Source organism: Lutjanus erythropterus, chromosome 16 (assembly GCF_056507025.1).
Source record: "Lutjanus erythropterus isolate fLutEry1 chromosome 16, fLutEry1.hap2, whole genome shotgun sequence".
Taxonomy (NCBI): domain Eukaryota; kingdom Metazoa; phylum Chordata; class Actinopteri; order Lutjaniformes; family Lutjanidae; genus Lutjanus; species Lutjanus erythropterus.
Genome location: NC_139332.1, coordinates 11,953,391 through 11,976,772, shown reverse-complemented (window position 1 = coordinate 11,976,772; position 23,382 = coordinate 11,953,391). Strand labels below are relative to the sequence as shown.

Sequence of the window (23,382 nt, the reverse complement as noted above, 5' to 3'; positions counted from 1 at the left end):
TTCTCAGATATTCATATAATCATCACTTCACCTAGGGCCTGTGAAAAAACTCGTTTTCCAGGCCTCTCTGTGTTGCCATGTCTGAATCCACTGGTCTAGGATTCATAAACACTCCACCCGTGTTTACAGGAATCCAGCCTGCTGCCATTGTCATGCCTCCAGTGTGACCCTCCCTGCTCCCAGGAGTCCTCACACCACCAGAGGGCGAGTGAAACCAACTCACAATCCCACGCTGGAACTGTGTCAAGCTGCAACAAGGCCGGAACATTTGAGCGCTTGTCCCTTCAAAATAAAAGCATAGTGTGTGGGGAGGAAGTCGGTAAGTATGGACAAATACGTGTCATATAAGCTAAATACGGTATATTTAAGTTACAAACCATTGTCTAAATGTATGCTAAATAACTGTGTTATGCCACTCCATAGTTGATTTGTCTGGTACTTTAGTAGTGCTAGTACCAGACGACGACTAATCCAGCCCTGTTGAAGGCCTTTTCACAGCTGCCACTTTGACACGAAATATTAGGGTTAACACTAATGATATTAAATACAGTTATGTACGATTCAGGTCAAACAGTCAGGGGCTGCTATTGTGTATACTGGCTCACTCAAAAGTGCCTGCTGCACTAAATGGAACGGGGCCTTAATCAGTGTCACTGGTAAGACCCGTGTTTACCCTATTCATATCAATATGACTGCAGAAAAAAAGGTCTGTTATCGTCAAATGAATGACGGGGTATGCCTTTACCTATGGATAAAATCAATTTATATTAACATATGCTGTGCATTAAGAAATGAATGAATAAATACATATAAAAATGCAGCCATTTATTTTTCGTATATTTATGTATTTAATTGGTCATTGCTGCATTTATGTATTTATTTATTTATTATGACATTTTTTGTGTTTCATAGAGAAGATGTCATTTCAAATATTTGATCAAGATCATTATGTTTTGATGTTTTTTTGGGAAGTAGCACAATTTATATACATATTAAAACATGTCTAGACGGGACCTTTAGGTTGTTTGATACAGTGTAAATTAAAAAAAATATATTATATCATAGTTTACTCATATTTTGACTTGACAGCCTACTGCTTCACTAAATGGGCTTTTATTTTGAAAGTCCAAGCCAGAAGTCGTCCTATTGATCATTGCAGTTTGTTTAATACTTTCTTTTCCACAGTTGGTCTACTGTCGATGATCCCTGAGGTTGTGATCCTCCTCTTCAGTGAGTGTAGGATCTCCCTGCGGGCAGACGCGCTCCTCTGCAGACAGCGGGACTCCTCTGCTCCTTTAAACTGAAACCTCTACGACCCTGAGACATGCAGTGTCCTCTGCGGAAAGGTTAGTTACTGCTGGACACCCCCGCTGTCCAGGCAGGCAGCACCCCGGGGTCGCGCTTTGTTTGCAGTGAGAACCTTCAGTTTCTTTCGCCAAAAAAAAAATAAAAAATCTCCAGATACCCTGAAAATGGATCCTTTACAGAATGGGAATAATAGCGAGGAAGACTCGCAGTGTCCTGAGGAGGAGGAAGAAGTGGATCCAAGGATCCAGGTGAGATTGGCTTTTAATAGATCCAGATGTTGCCACCAGTGAAAGTGACATTGAGACTAATGTGAAGCCCGGTGACAAGAACTGTCAGGCTGTGTGGTAGAAAAAACGTGAACCTCACACAGATATTACCACTTCATTATATGAAGGGGAGACTGGGGGCAATTGTAACAATTTTTACATTTTCCGTCATAACTCACAGGCTAATTAAAATACACTGGTCATCTTTTGATATAAGAAACATAAATGTGTATGCTAATTTACAACATAATATGTTTTCACTAATAAGGGCAAGACTTTAATATTAAATTTAATGTCATAAATCAGACTTACAGTTGCTCCCCTGATGGGGGCAGTTGTTGCAGCACACCTCAGAGTTAATACATTACTGCTGTAGTATCTGATAATGTTATCTATGATTTGTTTTGCATGTGGTGCAAATTCTGTTCAATGTTATTGTATGCATTCACAGTAGGTCATGAAAGTCACATGACAGTCATGAAATACCAGTATTGATGATAATCATGATATTTTAAAATGCACTATTGAAATCATGTTAATAATACACATGATAATAATGTGTAAGCAATTCAGCACCTCTTAAACATGCTGTATGCTCTTAAAGAAGTTCAGTTCCACCTTCCTACACTTGTATTTTGAGTGTAATTAATTTGCCCCAAAAGAGACAAAACGCACAATAAATAAAGTTAAAGATAAATTCAACCAATAGAAATATTATTAGTTTAAAACTTTCTATAGATATCACAGTAATATCGTTAACACAAATTCTTTTGGCCACAATAATGGTGATATTGTGACAGCCCTAATTCAAAGTTAATTTCTTTTTTTTTTTTGCAGATCTATTGTAGTGGAAAATAGATTCTAATTATTTTTATTTAATTTGAAAGCAATATTACATTTAAATTTAGAGTACCTATTAGCATAGGTCATTCATGTTCATTTAACCAATAACCTCAAGATAAAAGTAATATAAGTTTAAATTTGCAGTCAGAAGAAAAATACTTTACAGCCAAAAATAACCTTCAAATTCATTGTTTTTGTTGAAAACAGTGTGTTACAACTGCCCAGGGTCTCCCCTACTGTATCATAGCACTTACAGTCCCACTTAAAGTAATCAAGTGTTAAGTGAGTGTGCTTTCTAGTCATTATGTACAATGTTCCACGCAGTTCATAAATAGATTATTTGTTCCTTTTAATGCTTTCTCAACACACACACACACACACACACACACACACACACACACACACACACACACACACACAAACACTGCATGCTCAGTAATTTGGTAAACAGAAGTCACACAGTTTAGCCTCCAGATACACAATCTGTGTTAACCTTACGCCTCCCTTCTCTCCATGTGCTGATCTATGCATGCCATGTTTTCTGTAAACAGGGAGAACTGGAGAAGTTAAACCAGTCCACAGATGACATTAACCGCTGGGAGAGTGAGCTTGAGGTAAGACAACAAAACCAAGCATCAACATTGTTGTCATCGTCATTAATGCCTCTCCCTGCTGTGGTGTAAAGACTTCCAGGCACGGCGAAGCTGCGCTGCAAAAACACCCATGTCAAGCAGCCATGAAGTCTCAGTTTCAGACTTAAAATCTAATGTTTTGCTCTAAACAAGCGAGAAACCCTGCAAGATAATTCATTTTCAATACGTGTTTCAGGAATTTGCCTAGCAACGAGGCCACTGCATAGAAACAGACATGGAATGTCTTGCAAAGATGGAAATTTTCTAAAAGCAGGAACTGCTTCTGAGGGAAAATGTGGAAAAATTGAAGCAGCGACTGTCGCTCCCACATAATAACACTGCACTGTGTGAACTCTCAGTGCTACAAATATGATCTGAATGTTAAATATATTATTTGAACGGCACATTTGCTGCGATCTAAATCCCAAGTGCTCTCCTCGTTTCCTCGCAACTCCCTCAGCCTTCTTTTAAAAACACAGCAAACACGTTTAAAGAGGAAAGAGGCTGTAAAATGCAGTGAGGAACAGCAGAAAGATGGATGGTAGGTTGGATTTACATACGTGCTGGAGGGGTTACTGTTCAGCAAAAGTAAAAACATTCCAGAGGCAGGCCACAGTTTTTCTTTTCCTCAAAGTAGGCCTCTTCTGTTTCTCATTAGACCTTCACTCAAGTCCAAACACCACAAACCAGAGCTGAATATTTATAACAAAGACAGAGAGCCAGAGGGAGAGGATGGAATTTGTTATATATTACTTAAAGGAATGATGTGTAACACGTCAATTCTGACCCTAGGGGTCTCTTTCACATTAAAACAGTAACAAAAGTAATCAAAAGTAGTTTGATGACGTTGTGAAGTGGTCTAGGATCATGGGTGTTTTTCACTTTTTAACAACCACCATTGTTGATGAAGGCCTAGCTGACATGACTCAGACAGAAATCATGTGCATGGATGAAGGTAATATTAAAGTTTTAGTCACTTGCACTGACTTCCTTCCTCACAGTGACACATTCAGTGAATCACGTTTTCCCGGAAGTTATAACAACTAGCTAGAGGTGGCTAGCAGGATATGTACCGTTTTCTTGAGTACGGTAAATTACAGATTTCTGTTCTGTCTCATGTTGTTGGAAACATTTGGTATAAATTAAGTACACAGTTCAACAAAATATATAACATATTTCTTGCGTTTTTCAACATGTTGATGCAGAAATGTTACAACTTATAGCTTTAATCCAATGCTACAGTTATAAGTGAAAATATTATGGCTTCCTCCCTCTCGCTCCTCTCTTCTTCATGCCTTTCTTCTCCCCACATGTCGTCCTCATTGCTCCTGGAGTCGGAGTCCTGGTTGGAGCCTTCGTAAATCACCTCAGTTCAGTATTCCCTGTCATCAAGCTGGCCTTGGTCGGTTCAGCCGTGTTCACAGAAAGGCTGCTTAACTTGATTCCGTTGCCCACCGTGTAAACAAAAATACTCCACCAATGTTTGGAGCTGCATGCCAGACTCAAGTCATAACAGGGCCTGTAGCTGCAGGGCTAAATGAGCTAACGGCAGATAGTAAGCTACCGAGAGCCATGATGATAATGATGATGATGATATGCTGCCCCCTATATCTTTGGAGTTACTTCAACAGGTGGCTATATTTCACACATTGCTCCTTTAATACATGTTTTCAAGCTGAATGCTGGATAAATATTACAGATCTGGATTATTTGTATCCATCTGGAGTGAAGGAATCAAGTATTGCATGCTGTTAATTTGGAAAATGTCACTTTTTTCCCCACTACTTCCACTTTGGCGAACTTGTCAAGCAACAGTTGTGTCAGTAGAGTCAGTGATATAAATATACGCACAGCTCTAAGCAAACAGAAAGAGAAAGAAAGCCATTCATCAAGAAGCGGAGTGAACGCCGGGAGCTGAAGAATGTGAAAAGTGCCACTGGCAGGCTGCGGGGCTGTTTTTGCTGCAGAGTCTGGAGTTGATTAAGGACGATGTGCGGTAGATTCAGAGGATTCAGGCAAAGCTGAAGCAATGAGGTTAAATCCATGTTCAGATATGAGCCTCTCTACTCTGCCAACATGAAGGTAAACCTCTCATGTGCCCTGGCAGAGATATAAGAGGCAGCGACGCCAAGAATGTGTGCCACCATTAAGTATAGATGACCAGCAGCAGCGTACAGAATAAACCTCCCAGACTTGCATGCTGTGTCACTATCTCATATCGCAGGAACAGGAAGTCGGAAAAACGTAATGATGTCACAGGAATTGTGCTTCCTGTAGCGCCCTCTCCCTTTTCCCTCTTTTACCCTCTCTTCTATTCCTCCTCCGCCAGTTTTATGGAGGACAGGATGCAGGTGCCGCTGCCTTTCAAACTCTCCTTTCTGTAAAAGACAGACACAACTGTATATACACACACACACACACACACACACACACACACACACACACACACACACACAGACAAACACATACATACAAACAGATGGCTGGCCTCAGTAACCCTGCCGTATAGATAAGATGGTGACAGGCCTCATCTATGAATAACAGGTCTGTCACAGTGCAACCTCAGGCTTTTTGCCAAAAATGCGCACACACAAACAAAAATGTTGACACTTATGCTATATAATTCACTACTAAAAATGGAGATAAGTTTAGCTCAACAACACCCTGAGACACATCTGCTAAGTACATGAATGTATGTGCTTGTATGTGGGTAATGGTTTAGGGATGACTTGAATTAGAGGAGCTGCCCTGGAGGCGCAAGGCCAAAATAATGAGGGCCAGCAGGGCAGCACAAAACTACAAGGCAGCCAACTTTTGGCTAATGCTAAAAACATTCAATCCATGTGTAAATACACAGAGTCATGCTGAGTAAATGACCAAAACTGATTTTTAACTTTTGTTTAAACAGTCTGACCTTGACAATGTTGAGTGCCTTGACTGAGCTGAAAGTCTACAGCCATGCTCACACTCATGTGAGACTGCCACAGCAGTGCTTTGAGCTGATCAGCAGCTTGCTAGCATGCAGATGTTTAGCAGGTGTGTTTACCATGCTCACTGTTGTAGTTAAATTTAACATCCTAGCTTTGTAAATAAGCACTCAACACTCTTGTGAGGCTGATGTCATTTGTACAGTACTGGATAAATCAAAACCTTGCCCTGATGATGGTACTAGATGAAATGTTTAAGCTGTAGTATGCAACAATTTCATTTTAAAATATCTAAAATGCTCAGAAAAATGTTATTTTTTTGTTGTGTTGTGTATTACATTATCCCAAATGTTTCCAACAATGGTCAAACCCAGACAAATCCATGATTTATTCAATGTAGTTCAATGGTGCATTTCGTTGCCGGCTGCTAGTTGCTATAATTTACGAGAAAGCACGGGACGCGTCGGACAAGAGAGTGAGAGAGGAAGCCAGCCAACTTAAGACTTTAATATTACCTTGTCCATGAACATGATTTCTGATTGAGTCGGGTCAGATAAATTTTCATCAGCTATGGTGGCTCTTTCAAAGTAAAGACAACACTTCCCATGATCCCATGCCACTTTACGACATCAGCAAACTATGTCTTTTGATATTGTTTCAGTGTGAGAGAGCCCTAGCGGCAGAATTTACATATGGTTTGTTTAAATAGAAAACTTAACAGACAACTCACTCCAGGCATGATGGGAAATGTGGGGCGTCACCACAATATTTTGATGCAAATCCTTGTTTTGATCTGCTCAAGTTACTCTATCATGCTGTCAACAATTCCTGTTTCCATTTCAAATTAAAAGGCCTCTAGCGTTTCAGTGGACACAACAAATTCATTTGATATACATTTTAAAATCATGTTTTGTTGCGTTCTTTATCAGTGTGTATATGTAGATATCATGGAATGTATTTTTGTAAGTTTGGGTCCCAGGTAGACAGTAAATTTCTCTTTTGGGTCTCAAGCTGAAAAACTTGGTGAACCCCTGATTATAGACGAACAAGACTAGAGTCTATTGCAACATCAGCATGCTAACAGGCTCACATTGACAATGCTAACATGCAGATACTTAGCAAGTATGCTTAACATATTTATTCTCTTAGTTTAGTGTGTTAGCATGCTAGCATCTGCAAATTAGCACTAAATTTGTTTAACCAAGACTCACAGACTGGCCATCGACGGACGCTGCTAGCATAGCTAAAAATTCTTTCACCTCCTCATTTCTCACAGCTTTGCCTCCAGGCTCCACCTCCACAGCATCTTTTAAATGCAGTATCATAACTATAGATCAGATAAATTGATTGATAAGTTTAAAAGCCAACATCTTTGTGTGTTCATGTGTGTAGGACTGCCGTCAGCGGTTTCGTGCCGTGCTGGTGGAAGCAACGGTAAAGCTGGACGAGCAGGTGAAGAGGATCGGACGAGCTGTGGACGACTCCAAACCGTACTGGGAAGCCCGCAAAGTAGCAAGACAGGTATACACACATGCTCACACATACTATACACACATGTGCGCGCGCATGTATTGGCAGGAGTGACTCTGAGGTCGGCAGACAGAGTGTGAGGGCAGGCTTACTGAGGATTAGCAATGAGAAGTTTAAAGAGCTCAGCTTATATCTACTTAAAGGGAGAACAGTCACGTGAGGTCTATTTTTAAACTCAGTCTTTCTTACCTCTGTGCGCTAAGATAGTGACACACACACCAGCTCAGCGTGGGGAGGAGGAATACTCTGAGATGCACTGAACCTGATAGACTCAACATATTTTTCATAATCTGACTTTCTTCCTTTGCTTCATCTTGGAAGTCTGTGTTTTCATTAGGGCTGAAACTAACAATTAATTTCATTAGGGATGAGCCGACCAGATACACAGTATAGATATCGGTCTGATACTGCCCAGATTCACAAAGTTTAAATAAAAAAAAGCAGCAGTAGAACTGAATCATGTTGTAGGCTTCCTTTATGTAATAGGGTATTTGTTTCACAGTTTGAGCATGATGTTTTTTATGGCTAGATTAAGCAAAGTGTATAATTTAACAGGTATTAATACATTAAAGGTATTATTAACAGCTTAACTGTTCAAGAGAGGGATAAAAAGCTGTATTGGATTGATACTGGTATCGTCCGATATTGGTGTAGAATAGGGCTGGGCGATATGGACCAAAAGTCATATCCCGATATATTTAGGCCGAATATCGATATACGATATATATCCCGATATTTTTTCCGCAAAGTGAGAGCAAATGTTCAGTCAAGGTCAAAGCTAAATATGACATGTCACAAGTAGTTTTATTGAAACTGGCTATTTCAGTGAACAGTGGCAAAATCAAATGAATAAATAATAAACAGGTTTCTTCACCTGGTTCATGAAAAAAATGCTCAGTTGTTCAAATAATAAAATTTAAACATAAATACTGTACCTTTTTTGAAATTAAAGCTCTGTGCACATTTAAATAAAAATATATCTTAAATAAAAATAGCCTATAAAATAAAATAGGCCAATCTTTTTCTGAAATAAATCTATTCATGAGAAAAGTACAATAAACATTTTTTTAGTTTGACAACAATAAATGGCTTATTGAAATTGAATCCGACTTGTTCCACAGTTGCAACAGGGACCATATCTTTTGCAATGTGATAGGACACCGCTTTCCTTATAGTACACCACTTGTCACTTTTCTTTTCATAAGGCACACTGCGGGAAATGAGGCTCGCAGTGGGCTTTGTTTCGGGGCTGGAGCTTTTTCGGGTTTTCAGATGGCTTGCAGCTGGGGCTTCTGCAGCGCGCAGCTTCACACACTCTTCGTACTGCAGTTTTGCCACTGTTTTAGGTGGTGAAAAAGATTTGTAGTGCTTCCACCCCTGGCTGTAACTTGTTTAGCGCATTCCCTACATATAACGTGATTTTGTTGCTCATCTGATACTTTAAAACCAAACCATCTCCAAATTACTGAGCCACTGCTTATTCGTGTACTAACCAATTCCTCCGTCGCGCGCTCTGCAGCCGTTGTTGCTTCCTCCGTGCTTGTTGAAGAGTGCTGGAGTGTCTCTCCCTGCCCCTCTCCCCTCTGTGCACGAAAGAGGAGGGGCGCGCGGAGCAGTGCAGAGAGCTCCGGGTTATCAGCGCAGCAGAGCAAGGATCACAGCGCAAATTTGAACTATATCGATATATACGATATAGTCTAATTCCATATCACATTTAAAAATATATCGATATAATTTTTATATCGATATATCGCCCAGCCCTAGTGTAGAATATGAGAAAGGGTATGTCGTGCAATCCCTAAAAACTGAAAAATGTTGATCAGTGTATCCTAAGTCCAGTTTTCGTGAATGCGCTATGTTAAGAATGCCTGGAGAGAATTTCTTCAAACTTGGTACAAATGTCCACTTGAACTCAAGGATGAAGTAATTTGATTTTGGTGGTCAGAGGTCAATGTTCAGGGTCACTGTGCCTCATGACCTTCCATTTCTTGTGAACACAATATCTCAAGAACACCTTAAGGGGATTTCTTCAAGACTTCATATGCTTATTATGACAAAATTTGACATAAAACTTCCATTTTGCCAAAAAAAATACCTTTATAATACCTTTCATCAAATTCTTTCAAAATCTTCACTACATTTATTAGATGAATCTGGACGGACGTGGATATAAACAGAAACCTTTCTTAAGAACTAGAATGACTCGAAGCAATGAATAGATTATCAGAATAGCTGGCCATGAATTAGCTGTTGAGAGCTAATCGATTAATGGACTAATAGTTGCAGATGTAATTTTCATGCTCCCTGCACTGTTGTTGCCAGGTAGATGCAAAGTAGGTCGACCTCCCCAGTGGTTGGTGCACTGTGCTGTTCCCTCTGCCGGGGGTCATGTCCTTTACTGTCTAATAGCTGCAGCCTGTTGAGGCTTACATCTGATTGGATAGCACCAGAAATTTAGAGTCCGGCGCCCCCCTCTCCTCAGCCAATAAGGAAGGAGCTTATGAGTCATTCATCAGAAGGCTGACATTTGTGTGTCAGAGCTGAGCTGTCAAACTGAAATAGATTGTGTACGTGCGCGTGTCTTTGTGTGTGTCCTTGCTTATCTCTGTTGCAATATGACAAACTACCTGCCAGCAGCATCTGCTTCTGACAGTAACACGTGAGAGTTGGGGATTACCGGGAGGTTTTGAATTTTGATGGGACCTGAGTTCACGTGAAAGGATCAGAAGCCCGTCCTAGCATTGTGTGTGTGTGTGTGTGTGTGTGTGTGTGTGTGTGTGTGTGTGTCAGGGGGATTCAATAGAGCAAAGCCGGTGAAGGCCTTGGGTTAAACTGGAGTGTTGTCTGGTAATGATTTATGGATGAATATTTAATATTTAATACATGACCTACTTTAAAGAGATTCAAATGCTTACCCTCACTGACCCTACCAGAGCACACACACACACAAACTAATATTGCACCTACCCCCACCCATAAGCCAGTCTCATCAGCCCCCAACCCCTATGTTTTCCCCCCTACATTCCAGCAGACTAGGGGGGGGGGCGGTGTATAGGAATTTGCCTGTACTGTCCTATCTTTTGTCCTTTTTACCCAGCATTCTCTTCTGCACCACTGCCTGTCTGTCTGGCTGTCTGTCTCAGGCCGCACCCCTATGTTTCAGTCACCTCCCTCTGCCTCCTCGCCCTCCATCTCTCACCTCCCGACGACTGTAAATGGGGTGAATTTCTGGAGACAAAGGTGTCAGATGAGATGACAGTGTCTGACACATGAATTAAACATGAGTCATGTCTGCAGTTACACACACATGACAAAAACAGCCTTTAGTAGGACAACATGAACGGGCGTCATTCAAATACGAGGTGACAGCGTGTCACAGTATTTCGGAGCAAAACCGTGGCATTGTTTGCCCTGGAGAGTCAGATATTGTGGTCTCCATGTCATCAAGTTAATTAACTGATAACAGAGCTCAGTCATTTGCATGCTGTGCCTTGCTCAGCAGGCTTTTGTGCCTTAAAGATAACGGCAAATTGTGTCCCTGACTTCTGATGCCCGTTACTCACCAGGGTGCTAAGGATTTGACACGTCTTCAGTTGTTTTTTGTGAAACTGAAGTAAGGAGGAGCCTCACATAGTCACTGTGTTTGGTCAGTATAGGTACTGAATAAACACTGACCCTGCAGGAGAAAGGAAGTGTGCTGCTGCTCCATCCAGGAAGTCCTGTGAAGGACGGTGTGAAGGAAGGGCACGTCTGTGTGCCTTTTTGTCTCCACCATGACAAAAAACGCTGATAGATATCAAATACAAGGTGACAGTATGTCACAGTATTTCAGAGCAAAAGTTTCAGTGCCTTTTAAGCCTGGATGATATGGCTTATAAATAATGCAGATATACTAGAATCTGATTGTGTTATTTAGGAAAGCACAAATAATGTGAAAGAAACAGAAGGTGCTCATTATTTTTCAGGAAAAGCTAATTTCCAAAATGTAATGCGGTAACATTAATGGCCCCCACACGTGAGCAGCGGTAAAACCACTTTGTGTTGGCTGTCCCATTGTTTTGCTATGGAGAGAAAAATTTCGAACTTTGACCTTGTTTGCCGCTGACCTTTCAGAGTGCAGCCAGTGAGATAACAGCTGTATGTGACGACATAGCCAGAAGCAGCCACAGATGTATGGAAGTGACACAAGCAGAGGCGGGAGAGACTGATGGTCAAGTCGTGAAGGGAACCCCAGACCCGCAAAAGATATTGCAAAATGATCGTTTTAACGTTTTTACAGTGTACACAATGAAGAAATGATGCGTACAGATCATGAGAGGAGGTTCCCTTCCGGACGCAACAGAAGAAAATTGTTTCTCACACAACATTAAAAATATACCACATTCTTGTGAGAAAATGTAATACATGGAGAAATGTCAGCAGTCAGATTGGACTATGATATTTTTGAATCATAAAATTTTTGACCTTAGCTAACTGGAATGCTAAGGTTAGCTTAGCTGTTTGTATATTAGACAGGACTTAAAGTGCTGTGCTTTGTCTCTCTTTGTCCAACTCATGGTGAGCCCAGGACAAATTTCTTAATGTGTGAAGGCCCCTTAACAGTACTACTTTTTACTTTTATTCAAGTACATTTTATTTAAGTACTTAATTTTAATATTATAATAAATTATAATAAATTATAATGTGAATAAATAATAACTTTAATTTGTTAAAATAAATAAATAAAATAAATAATAATAATAATAATAATAATAATAATAATAATAATAATAATAATAATGATAATAATAAAAGACAGTGAGAGAGAAAGACGAAGACTTCAGTATGCGGATGTAGAAATATATTTTAACATGTCTTCTGGTATAAACCACGCCCACTCCCGGTCCTCTGTCCGAATGCAGATACAGAGATAATTTTGTTGGATGAACAGACACAGATACAGATAATATGTTAGATGTGGTGATGTTATGATATAGACAATATCAACATACTTTAAGTTTTCAAATTGTGGCAGAGGCCGCATATTTTTGGCCAAACACCCGCATATTGATATTGTGACATTATTGTAAAGATGACTATAGGTGCTTTCACAAAATATTAACACAATTAGATTTTTGTTAAATAATCAACAGTAATGTGACTATAATGACTAAGAAGGTAAAGACAAACAGTAGAACAACTAGAACAGTCTGGTAAGTTCAAAACTTTACATCATTTTACTGTGATGCAGATTTATAAAATCGGTAAAAGACGACACTTATGCCACATCTCGTTATAACAATATCTAAAATGTACAACTCATATCAAGATATCGATATCTTGCAGCTTCTCTGTTCCTTGCTCTTGGTTTCTCTTCATCAAATATCCATCATCCTCCGTCTGTCTTCCCTGCGCCCCCTCTCTTCTCCGAGCCTGGGAAGTGGGTCATGATGAGGGACAAAGAGAAGGGATTCATCTTTGCCAGTCAAACGAACAGATTACACGCAAGCAGCAACTGTTATCATCCCACTCCTGTCCTCTGTCTCCTCACGTTCTCTAAGGGGCTTCGACAGCCGTGGATATCATATCTAACCGCTGCAACACTCAGATATCACAACAATAGTGACGCAAAAGATGCCAGCTTTTGGATTTCCTGCGGTTTGTGAGATGATGCAGACCTGCACGTACGTCACTGTTTGAGCCTTTATCATAAGTATGGCTGACAGTGGCAAGAGGTCATGTTACAGGGGTTAATGTAACAGAACGACAGGGAAGGCCGTGAGAAAAAATGTGTAACAGCTGAGAGAACTACACTGACCTTTTGTGAGTCTGTAATGTTACGTAAAGCTGTTAAATGTGCAATGTCTCGCTTGTCGTTATTATAACACACAGAGAGAATTATCATCTGTAGTTCCCCTCAACCCTCAGAACATTTTAGCATGGTTAAGCTCAATGTTTCTGACCTACATTGAACATTTGAATCTACATCTCGTGGGCTGTTAAATCAAAACATTAAGGTAGGTTGCTTGCTTCTCTCCACTCTCGTTGTCTCTAGATGTAGCCAGTGGCAATTTCAACGAAAAAGGTAAACCCACAAGCCTAAATGCTTATCTGTACAAGCATGTAACACTTTCAGGCGAAGAATCAGGTATTTTCCTCAGGAGATAGTGGAGACCAAAACAGAGCTTAAAAAGAGAGTGAATAATGCACTTACATTTGTCAGGTTGCCAGAAACACAACTTAAAATAAATGCTAATGTTGCTCTATTTCTCCTGAATGTGTAAATAGCTGTGGTGGGTAGAGTACTGACAACCTATTCTCAAGTGAAAGTACAAAACTTAAGTAAGAGTGAAAACTACTATTAGAGAAACCTATGTAAGATTTACAAAGTACCTGGTTAATAACTCATTCAAAGTACAAGTTACTTTCCAATTGAATTATGCAGTTTTGATATTAATATTGAAGTTAACATTTCATTAGCATAACTGCTTTCTTATGAACATCTATTTAAAAAAACAACAGGGCACTAGCTACAAGAAAAGTTCATGCCAATAACATCAAAGATTAATGTTACACATGAAAAATGAACATAGCTAACATCTACACCTACAGTGTGTGTAACCTACTTCATTGTTAGAAGTGGAGTTTTTAAAAGTGGAGATCTGAATGTTTTTACACTACACTCAATCAGAACTGTTTAGTTGACTCTTAGGGGACAGCCTTAGTAGAGACCATTTAGTTGCAGCTTGGGTCGAGTTGTCTTTCTTATCATCTATTATTTTGGGAAACAATCCAATAAAAATATTTAAAGAATTCAAACAGTTTATGTTTGAAACTGAAATGGTCTACAGTTTTAACAGGAACGGATGGCTTTATTTCGTAGTTCAAATGGCCATTTAGCTACAACAATTGCAAACAATAATCTATTGAAATGACATGAAGATAGAAACACAAACTAGACCAGAAAGTTTGTTTTCACTGTATTTAACGGTCAATTCAGGCAGACAATACAGTTAAAACAGGACAGGGAGCATACTGACAGGCTTACACTGTGTTATAAAATCTCAAAGGGTTACACAGATTCACCACTTACAAAAACTGATGGACCCAGTTTGGAGGGAACGGTGTCCCATTAAACTGTTGCACTGAACAAAATGTACTCGACACAGCTTTTAAAGGACTAGAGGAGAAGTATCAGCTGTAAGGCCCCATGTTGCATAATTTTGGATGCCTCTGACACAAGCAAAATTATTTGCCAGATAGCCTGGAACAGATGTGTTAGCTGTGACCTTTTGCCTACTATAAACCATTTGAGTTTCCCAAAATGAAAATGTGCGAGCCAAGATGGGTAGGAGGACAAAGATGTTGGTTTTGTTTCTTCTGATTCATGTTTCATATGTAGCGGTAGAGCATCCTAAAAACTAGCATCATAATCAATATGTAAGGAACATGCACAGTATGTAATTATTATTAACTGAAAAATGTGTCATGATAAAATGTTTCATTTCAGTCGATATTGATAATCATTAATACTTATTTTTAATAAAGACCATGTGCTTTCTAGAATTTAATGAATTTAAATGAAACTACTGAACATTTCATTGAACAGTTTCCTGATTGCTATTGATTAAGCATCCATTGTCAATACATATTGCTAATGTTTCAACTAAATTCTGTTCTGTTACTTTTGTCTTGAAACAAGTTTCAAACAGAAGTCTTTTTTTCTTGGTTTATTTGCCTTTAATACTATATTGTATGTTCTTCTGAGAGCCCCCAACGTTGATGTTCCTGGTGATGTTGTCAGCTCAGTTTTATCTTTTTTCTGAGAAAAGGGTCTCCATTAGATTAACAAATTGTCCAGCAAATTCTCTTATCATTTTTTTTAGCTTATTCAAAGAAATCTGATTGGACCTACTGTAACTGCTTAATCTTGGTATTCAACCAGTACACTGACCTTTAAGTCATGCCTGTCGGAGTGGAGAGAGTGGGGACCAAATATGTCCAGCACGATGGGAATAATCCTCCTATTGACTGTAGCTGTGGGCAGAGAGAGCCCACTGACAATGTGTCAGATTTTTTTAGTGACAAAGCTTCTGTTTGTCTATGAGATCAAGGCACGCTTGTCTTTCTGTTTGCACGTGTGTATGTGGGTGCGATGCAAAATCTCTTCGTCCCTCTATGGCTGTCATAGTCAACCATGTTTCCTCCGGAGGAAATATAGGTCATAAAACACACACACACACTGCACAAAGACTACTGCTGACAAGTGAGAGCAAGCACAGAGTCAGTTTGCTTGAAATAAATAACCAAAAAGTGAATTTTAAGTGGTTTTAAGCTGTCATGATGCTATGATTTAAAGGGATAGTTTGAACTATTTGAAATGGGGTTGTATGAGATACTTGGCCATAGTCGGAATACCCCCAGTTTGTAGAAGCAGAGAGGGGTACCAGCGTGGAAGTTAAGCAATGAGGTGTTGTTGATGGAGTCAGCAACGAAAGATATTTTAACCATTTAAAAAGGGTCCATTTTAAAAAAAATTCAATATCAGTTTTAGTGTACACTGTATTTAGAATATTTTCACCGCTTTACCTTGCCATCAGGCAGCTCTTTCTGACAAGAAACCACCATTCTGTAAGCAAAATATCACTCTCTCTAAACCAACCAAAGTCCATAGGCAAAACTAGTCATTTTAGCTTGCAGAACATGAGAGTTGCTGGTCTGCTGCTGCCTCTGTCTGTTAGTTTATTTGTGTTATTCTGTGATTCTGTGAATCTGAACTATCCTTTTAAAACACCAAAGTTACACAAGAACACAAACAAGCTAACAGATCGAGGCAGTGATAGACCAGCGACTTCTCTCTGCTCTGTGAAATAAGATTACTGATTTTGCCTATGGAGTTTGGTTGGTTTGGGGAAAGTGATATTTGGCTTATGTAACAACAGTTTCCCGACAGAAAAGACTGAGTGACAGCGAAGTAAAGTGGTGAAAATATCGCTAAAACTGATATTGAATTTTTGTAGGTGGACTTTTTCTTAATAAAATGGCCAAAGTGTGCTTTGCTTCTGGCCCTGTCCACAGTAGTCATTTGCTTAGCTTCCATGCTGGTACTCTGAACTGCTGGCACTCCAAACTGGGAGTGTACCAGCCTGCATCTATTGTGGCTAATACACTGACTACCGTTAAGTACCTCAAAGAACCTTACAAATAATCCAAACTATCCCTTGAACCTTTCTATTTGACAGACTGTCACAAAAACCTGAGCCCACAGCACTTTAACACTTGATGTGATAATAACCACCCCTCTCTCTGAACTCTAGGCCCAAGTTGAAGCCCAAAAGGCCACCCAGGAGTTCCAGCGGGCGGTGGAGATCCTGCGGGCAGCCAAGGAGACCATTGCCCTGGCCGAGGAGAGGCTGCTGGAGGAGGACAGCCGCCAGTTTGACTCCGCCTGGCAGGAAATGCTCAACCATGCCACACAGAGGGTACGAACATGATGCAAGACAGCTGAAAAATACAGAAAGATTCCATCCTAACAAGTAATTTGTGCTTGATGGTGGAAGTGGAAGTAGTTGATGGGATTATACTCATGTTATTGATCTTTTGCTTGGTTTTCTACAATAAAAATGAACTATCTTGACTGTTTCAGGTCATGGAGGCTGAGCAGGCGAGAACGCGAAGTGAAGCCGAACACAGAAAAACAGCGGCTAATTACAACTCCTGTATCAGCCACATGAGGCAGTTGGAGAAGAAACTGAAACGCTCCATCAACAAATCCAGGTCTGTGCCTTTGTTTCCTTTTCTCTTGCCCCTGCTCGGGCCTCGCTGTGTGTTTGTGTGTGAGAAAGAGGGGCTACGTTTATGTCATCTGATGCAATCCAGATGTGGGTTGTGCAGTGTTGGGGTGTGCTCCCTTTGTAAGAGCCAAGGAATGTGACTGCTCACAGAGGAGTGTTATTCTTCCAGCAGTTTCTCCAGTGACAGTTGGCAGTGCGTATCCTCCCTCTCAGTTTGTCTTCTTTTTCTCCCCCTGTAGGCCGTATTTCGAACTGAAAGCCAAGTATTATCTACAGCTTGAGGTACGTATGTTAGCAGGGTTTTAAATAATTTAAAGTTCAGATACTTTGCTATACTTAAAGGTAGGATCAGTAAGATTTGCCCGAGCTGTTCATAAACGCACCAGAAAGATGCCAGAATGTCAGATTCATTACATTTTGGCTTGGTAGCGTCTCAAGCACAACAAATAATAAGAGAAAATGAGGAAATGCACTCAGAGGGCAGGCTTTCTGCCAATACAGACACCACAACACACTTGTATTGGGTCATAAGTGAAGATTGACAGGATCAGTTGACTAGTCCTGAGTCCTGCCCCTTTTCACTCTGTGCTCCTTTAGAATTTGAGCAAACTTGGTCCCCAGCAAAAGCTCAAATCTCAAAATAGTAGCTCATTAGTAGCTAACAATTGATGTAGAATATCAAGCTAGTCTGTTAGCATTTTGTAACAAGCTAACTAATGATTGATGCAGATTAGACTGGTGTAGATAAACTAGTTAGTTAGGTAGCGTTTTGCTAATATTAGCTAATAGATGGAAATAGCAAGGTAATAATTAGCGAGCTAGTTAGCTTGCATTTTGCCAGCACTTGCTAACTTAAAATGTGACTCCAGCGACATCTTAGAACGATCTTCAGAATGTGGTTTTCTTTTCTTTTTTCGACGAGCTGAGCACATAGCATTTTTAAGTACAGGAAACATGAAAGAACAAATTTGGCCGAGGTTCCACTGACTTGCAAAGCTTGCTCAACTGTTATTGGAGCACAGAGCAGAAAGGGGCGTGACTGAGGAAAGGCCAATTAGTTTAGCATGCTAACATGCTTGTTGTTGTGAGCCTGTTAGCATGCTGAAGTTCAAAGCTCAAAGTGCCACTTTGCTATAGTCCAGCATCAGTGTTAGCATGGCTAGTCTTAGTCATGTTAGCTTAAGCACTACTGCTGACTGTGTAAATGGTGTGTTTACAAAGAAAGTGTTTGATTTCTCCCAGCAACTGAAGCGTCTTGTGGATGAACGTCAGGCCAAACTTGTGGTTGCCAAGGCTGAGTACCGCGCAGCCCTACGCAACCTAGAGAGCATCTCCGAAGAGATCCACGCCCAGCGACGCTCCCTCGCCATGGGAACCAGGGAGCAGGGTGTTGGTGCAGAGGGAGATGGAGACAACGAAGACATCACCAACTTCAAGATGGAGTCAGACGGTCTGTCAAGTGAGTTGAAATGATGGTCATCCACTTCATCCATCCACCTTTAAGTTTTTTGTTTTGTTTTGTAAGTGCATCTGCATGTCTGCATGTTTAATGTGTATATATGTGTATGTGTGTGTGTGTGTTTCAGTGGTGTCTGTATCAATTGACGAAGAGGGCAGTCACAGTAGCAGCTCAGAGGAGGAGACCGACACTCACTCCACCTCCTCCCCCCGTGCTATGCCCTCCTCACCTTCCTCATCCTCCTCCCATCCCTCCACCTCTGACTCCAACCCTCTGCCCTGCCCTTACCCCTCTTCCTCGCTCTACACCCCTTGCTCCTACCTCTCCTCCTCTCCCTCTTCCTCCGACCTCTCCTCCTCCTGTCCTGGTGGCCTGGAGTTGGTGAGCCCCTGTAGCTCTCATGACCCAGACTCAGCGTGCGGTTCTGGGCATGCCTCACCTCTGCTGGGCCCTCGCAGCCAGTGCAGCGGGGCTTCCTCTCCAGACTGCGACCAGGAGAGAGGTGTGTGTTCATCATCACATCACTGTGTACATGTGTGTTGACCTCTGATTTGACTCCTCATCTTTCTTTCGTATTTTTGTGGTGTAGCATTAATATACCCAGACTTTTTCTTCCTGAGAGTGAGATCAGAAGATTAATACCAATTTAACGTGGGTGTGTTAAAGGACCAGTGTGTAAGATATGGTGGCATCTAGTGGTGAGCTTGCAGATGGCAAACACATCATTTCACACACCACTTCCAGGCAGATGGGAGAACCTAGGGTGGTCGCAAGTCTCACATAAAATATGAAAGGCTGTACCTAGAGCAAGTGTTTGGTTTGTGAAAGAGGATCCGCTTGCGTCTTCTGTAGATATAAACGGCTCATTCTAAGGTAAAAAAAATACAACAATTCTTATTTTCAGGTGATTATACACAATGAAAACATATTTACAAATAATATATTCTGTTTCTGCCATATTCTGCTTATAAATCAGCCTAAATATTACATACTGTACCTTTAAGAATAAAGCTAAAATCAGGACATGATTAGTGGCCTGGCCCTGTCAAAACTTCACAAATATGCATACCAGCTCTAAATGAACAGAATTATTGCTATATAAATATTTTGTTTTGAAATGAGTTGCATATTGTGACTATTTAATAGCAAATAACAGTTTATCCACCCACCAAGGACCCAACTCCCACTACAGCATGGGTTGAATACGGTAAGTGAGCACAAGCTTTTGTTTTGCCTCTGTACATGGACAGTTTTATCAAACCTGGCAACCTCACTGTGATGACAAGGCTCCAGGAAGTCACTGTGCCCAGCTATTGTTTACCAAGCACAGAACTTCCACTGAAAACACAAATTGCCATTTTTATTTTTCTGTTTGTGTACGGATTAGTCAACCTATGAACAACATGTTAACTAGTGAGCTTTAGAGGTTTATGTGTGTATTTAAATTTAGGCAGAACTAGGCCAGCTGTTTGTTAGTAGGTAAGGTGGGTAATTTATTTTTTTTTTCAGTGTCATGCACCAAAAGAAAGGTGCCCAGCCCTCAAGGGGTTATAAGACACTACAAACAACAAACACAAAACAAGTCAGGAGCAAACACCAAGATACAAAGAGAGCGAAAGAAACAAGGTCATACATGACAAACTCAAATCAAATACTGAGGTCTCAGACCTACTTACTAAAATGATATCACAGACCTTAAGCATATCTAAGGCACATCACTATCTTTTAACAGATCAAATAAAGAGTGCCCTTGTACGCTGCTGATAGGCATTTGACACAAATTGAGCTAAAGGAAACACTTTGTATTAATTGCAGATCTTATTAGATGTAGGAGTTGATACATTATTCAAGTTAAAAAACAACTTTCATTGCCAAGGACTATTTACAAACTCAGTAAGTTATACACTGTGGGTATAAGCCTCACATTGGCTGCCTGTTTCAGGCAGCGTCCTATATTGCATTTCAGAACCAACAATGAGGTAGCAACCTGTGTGCTGAAAAACATGAAGTTAGCATCTGGTCCCTAGCGGTGCAAATTTAAACAAGCTAGCATCTGTTACCTTCTCTTTTCTGGGGATTTAGCCGTTGTGATGCCAGGGCTCGCCTCCTAATGTGAAATTGTTTCACCAAAATAAGTTTCCTTACATTAGTTTTGCAGGGGCACCATTGCAGCATCCTGGGCTTAGTACCGCCCAAGACAATAGAGAAATACAAACAAGCCAGGATGTTTTTCCTCTATAGCAGAATGATAATGTGTATAAAAAAGACCTGACACAGACCTCTGTTTAAGTAAGAGCAGTAAGATGATGTGAGAGACTTCAAATTAAAATTGAGCTCAAAACCAAATCATAAGAGAAATTGTGACAGGTTTAAACCATACTCTTTATAATATTATTTATGAGAACCAGCAGTTCCCACCATGAGCATGCACTTGGCGACAGCAGCGAGGAAAAACTCTGTTCTGACAGGCAGAAACCTTAAGCAGAGCCAGGCTCTGGGTGGGCGCCTATCTGCCTCGACTGGTTGGGATGAGAGAGAAATAAATAATAATTGTAGCAGCGGGGGCTCAGCAGCTTACATGTAGGAGTAGGTACATAGTAGGCGGCTTGCAATCATAGATCCAGACTCAGCAGCTCCAGAGGCAGAAATACCTGCAGAAAGCCACAGAAGGATGGACAAGAGAGACGACAAAACACAAAACTACAGAATTATTCATTAATGTTTTAGTCTGTGTTTATCTAATGTGGTATTATGCATACTTTTAGAGGTCTAGTGTGTAAGATTATATTGGCAGAATATGGCAGAAATATTGATAATATTCATGAATATCTTTTCATTAGTTTATAATCACCTGAAAATAAGAATTGTTTATTTGGTATCTTCGTATGAGCCGTTTACATCTACAGAGGGCGCGGGTCCTTTTCCTTGGAGGACGCCATGCTGCACCTCCACGTTCCTACAGTAGCCCAGAACGGACGAACCAAATACTGGCTTCACTGGTTCTCGCAAATGAGAGTGAGACATGAAGGTGTTTGCAATCTGCAAGCTCACCACTGCATGCCACTAAATCCTACACACTGGTCCTTTAAATGCCAAAATCAATATTGTACACCTTTACCTTTGATGATTTTCAGGCAAAAGTCACTCAAATGTTTCCCACTGAAACAGTTGCTATTAGTACAAACTCTGAACCATCTGGGTGATGAACCATCTATGGCTTCCCATAGTTTGCCAGAGTAATATAAAACTGATACAACCTTTTAAGAAGGTTTTTTATTGTGTAGCAACAGAACACACAGATGTACTCACCTTTTCATGCCTTCTGTTTCTGTGTTGTAGGTGACAGAGCAGAGGGCGCAGAGGCAACGCTAGAAGCCGGTTTGAACAAGCTAACCTTGACTGTTGCACAAACGGACGAAGGGGACTCCGGGGACTCCGGGGATGAGCAAGACTCCCATTTCATTAGCCCTGAAATCCCCTCATCTACCATTTTACTGCTCAACAGCGTCTGATGAGCGTCGGTCATAAACATAAACTCTGTGGCCAGCTTTAAGCCTCAAACTGGACTGTGTGGCAGAAGACGTGGAGCATGGCAGGATACTATGGACACTCCCAGCTCCAACCAACCTGACATTATGTCTCCATGTTGTCCAAACATCAGATGGTGTCATATTCAAGGTGCTATATGTAGTGTATTTGAACATCAGTACATCCTTGTCAAATAAATTGTGAACTCGTGTGGATATATTGTAAAGAGGTGAGAACACAGACAGGAGGACTGGTCTCTGTTGAAATTATTTGTGCTAAAAGACTACATTTCTCATAAGCCTCCTTGCTTCCTGTTGCCATTTAACTGGTTTCACCTGCTTTGTTTCTGCTAAAAGGAGTAACACACCTATTTTGTGCCATAAAAAACTCTATTGTATAGTACGGCAAATTTTCTTTCTTTTAGCACATTGCTCTCAATCCTCTCAACAATGGTGTAACTTGTCTACAACTTTATTGTGATGTGTCAAAGTTAAACCTTTATTGATGTTAACATGCTACAGTTGGCACCACTAAACGACATGTTGTGTTAATGTGAGCCTCTTTAGTGGATCTAAATCTCCACATGAGGATCAAAATGGGACAAAACAAGCTTTGGGATGTTGGACTATATCCTTGAGTATTGAGCTCCTCCCATAACTCCTAAATGTCACTTTGTTACGTAAGACTAGAGACTTTTTTGTAGGAATAATTGTCAAGAAGGAAAGTGGAGTGCAGTCAGCACTCTGAGCACTAAACCAAGGAAGAGACTGTCTTCAGACTGGACTGAACCTTTTGAGACACAAATGTTCTTCCGTTTGGATTTGTGAATGAGTGAGTGAATGTGTTCTTGAGTACAACCCACCACTGAGGTAACTGAGTGAATGATTTTTTTGAGTGTGTGTCTGTTGTGTTTTAGAAAAAAAGCTCAAATACTACCCTGTAGGACAGATATTCTATATTTATACTCCTGTATTCTTGTATATGAACTATGTTTTGTGGTTACTGTTGTTATTGTTTAACACAAAATAAGCAATAAACATGTGCTACACATACCTGATTATTTTTATATCAGTCTTTTACAATGTCTGTTTGCACTTAAGGTTATAAATGTAAATA

At 40.4% G+C, this 23,382-nt stretch overlaps 1 protein-coding gene across 1 annotated transcript; it reads left to right on the top strand.

The window, feature by feature from the left end:
- The first annotated feature begins 1,170 nt into the window (after window positions 1-1,170).
- LOC146312775 (SH3 domain-binding protein 5-like) lies at window positions 1,171-23,318 on the top strand. Its single transcript, XM_084738362.1, has 9 exons — window positions 1,171-1,556; window positions 2,969-3,031; window positions 7,369-7,497; window positions 16,803-16,967; window positions 17,132-17,262; window positions 17,519-17,561; window positions 18,522-18,738; window positions 18,866-19,240; window positions 22,078-23,318. The coding sequence occupies exons 1-9, from the start codon at window positions 1,473-1,475 to the stop codon at window positions 22,248-22,250; spliced, it is 1,380 nt and encodes a 459-aa protein (XP_084594488.1). The 5' UTR covers window positions 1,171-1,472; the 3' UTR covers window positions 22,251-23,318.
- Window positions 23,319-23,382: the final 64 nt, after the last annotated feature.

Excerpts from the sequence above, each read along its gene's own strand:
- LOC146312775 (XM_084738362.1), top strand. The coding sequence starts at position 1,473 with ATGGATCCTTTACAGAATGGGAATAATAGCGAGGAAGACTCGCAGTGT. Across the intron at positions 7,498-16,802 it reads CCCGCAAAGTAGCAAGACAG|GCCCAAGTTGAAGCCCAAAA; the intron begins GTATACACACAT and ends TCTGAACTCTAG. Across the intron at positions 18,739-18,865 it reads GGAGTCAGACGGTCTGTCAA|TGGTGTCTGTATCAATTGAC; the intron begins GTGAGTTGAAAT and ends TGTGTGTTTCAG.